Source organism: Theobroma umbraticum, unplaced genomic scaffold, assembly GCF_002168275.2.
Source record: "Theobroma umbraticum cultivar Fairchild unplaced genomic scaffold, ASM216827v3 scaffold_204.0, whole genome shotgun sequence".
NCBI lineage: Eukaryota > Viridiplantae > Streptophyta > Magnoliopsida > Malvales > Malvaceae > Theobroma > Theobroma umbraticum.
The window spans coordinates 4,993,055-4,994,767 of record NW_018397267.1 but is presented as its reverse complement, the minus strand read 5'-3'; the positions used below and the strand labels follow the sequence as shown (position 1 = coordinate 4,994,767).

Here is a 1,713-nt window from a genome sequence, read left to right as displayed (position 1 = left end):
AGCAGGAATACCAATGTCAACATATCGCATCGGTGAATCAGTATCACAGAAAGCAATGGTCGGAATGTTTCCAAGAGCTGCTTCCTTGATAGGCTGCAGATAATATAATCAAATGTTAGCTCATCCAAAACCATTACGTACAGAAAGTTAAATCGAGTCACTGCAGATTGAAACTCAATAAAACTCAACTCAACACTAAAGAACAAATTACCTGGTGGTCAGTCCTAGGATCTGTAAGGATAAGAAGGCGAGGCTCACTGAAAGATGTCTGAAGCTGGTTAGTAAATGTACCGGGAGTGTGCCTTCCAGCAATTGCATGTGCACCAGTGTGCTGCGCAAACTTCAGTACAGCTCTCTGACCATAGGGCCTAGCAGATTGGACAATGATGTCCTGGGGGTTCTCTATAGCAACAATTACACGAGCTGCAAGCTGAAGCTTCTCCCAGGTCTTGCCAAGGTTGATGATGTAGATTCCTATACGGCCAAAAAAGAGAATTCAGTCATTAATTAAAAGTACTAATGAACACATGTTCCTATGTAGCTTATAGTTATTAGACTAGGATTATACTCATATTATAATCAATTGCATATACTAATCCTTCTCTCAAGGATGAAGGCAGATTAAATCAAGTCGGTAATGTTTAGTCCACACTATCAAATCAGGGGTCTATGATTATAAACTCAACTGGCAACTTAAATACATAGTTAAAAAGAACCAAGCATACAATTAGCAAAAAGCTATTTGTACAAGCAGCCCTCAAATTGTCTACAAACAAGCCAATTAAAAGTTTAATTAAGATAAATGAGGCAAGCTAATTTCAATTTAATAACCTAACACAAACATGTGAACATAAATACAAACAGATTCTTCCAATGAACTATTTTGACAAATAAAATAAAAAAAACACTAAAATCAAAGCCTTCAACAGATCTTAGATCTCCTAAAAGTACAAGCTTCCTAATCAAATAAAACAAAGAAAAGGAAAACTTTACAAATACAGCCATGAAAAACAAAACAACCCAAATCTCAAAACACAAAACATATGCCAAAAAGAGAAACTTTCAGCTTCAGCAGCGAAAACCCAGGAACTCAAACAAGTGACAATTTAAGTATTAAAAAAAAACAGATAATGAACCCGACATCGAAATAGATATAGGAATGTAATGGATATAGCTACAAAAACCATAATAATTACCGTCATTGCGGCGCTTGAAGACGTAACGCTCCATTTGGTAATCACAGTTCTTGGTACCGAGATGAACCTCGGCAGCCAACATCATCTGAATGTCGGCTTCTTTAGGAGAAAGCTGCCTTGCAGCTGCTGGGGCTGTCGTGGTCGCCATGCTTTGTTTTCTTCTTACCTGCTAAACCCTAAGAGAAAGGGATTGGGTTTTCGCAGAGGAGAGTATAAAGATGAGAAGCAAATGAGGCTCCCGTGATAGGGTCGAAGTGAGTTTTTGAGTTGTTTATAAAGTAGGGTTTCGAAAGTGAGGGAAACCCTAGTTGTTGTAAAATGACAGGAATAGTCTTGCTGTTTCTTCGTATTTTCCATTATCCCCCTTTTAGAGTTATAAAATGGGCCAATTTTGTGGGGCGAAATGTTGGCCCAGATTAAACTGGATGTAGATTGCATAAAAATAGGACTAAGGCCCGACAAATATTATTTGTCATATTTTCAGAAAAAGCCAAAAAATTATACGGAATTGAAAAAC

The 1,713-nt window shown here is 37.6% G+C and overlaps 1 protein-coding gene across 1 annotated transcript in view; it reads right to left on the bottom strand.

Moving 5' to 3' along the window:
- Nucleotides 1–1,451, bottom strand: part of LOC110424389 (small ribosomal subunit protein uS2) — a 1,746-nt gene extending 295 nt beyond the window's left edge. Inside the window, exons 1-3 of the mRNA XM_089784897.1 lie at nucleotides 1,197–1,451; nucleotides 212–474; nucleotides 1–93 (exon numbers count right to left, since the gene is read on the bottom strand). The exon at nucleotides 1–93 is cut by the window's left edge and continues 99 nt beyond it. Coding sequence (XP_089641023.1) covers nucleotides 1–93; nucleotides 212–474; nucleotides 1,197–1,344 — 504 coding nt within the window. The 5' untranslated portion in view covers nucleotides 1,345–1,451. The remainder of the gene's footprint in view (nucleotides 94–211; nucleotides 475–1,196) is intronic.
- Nucleotides 1,452–1,713: the final 262 nt, after the last annotated feature.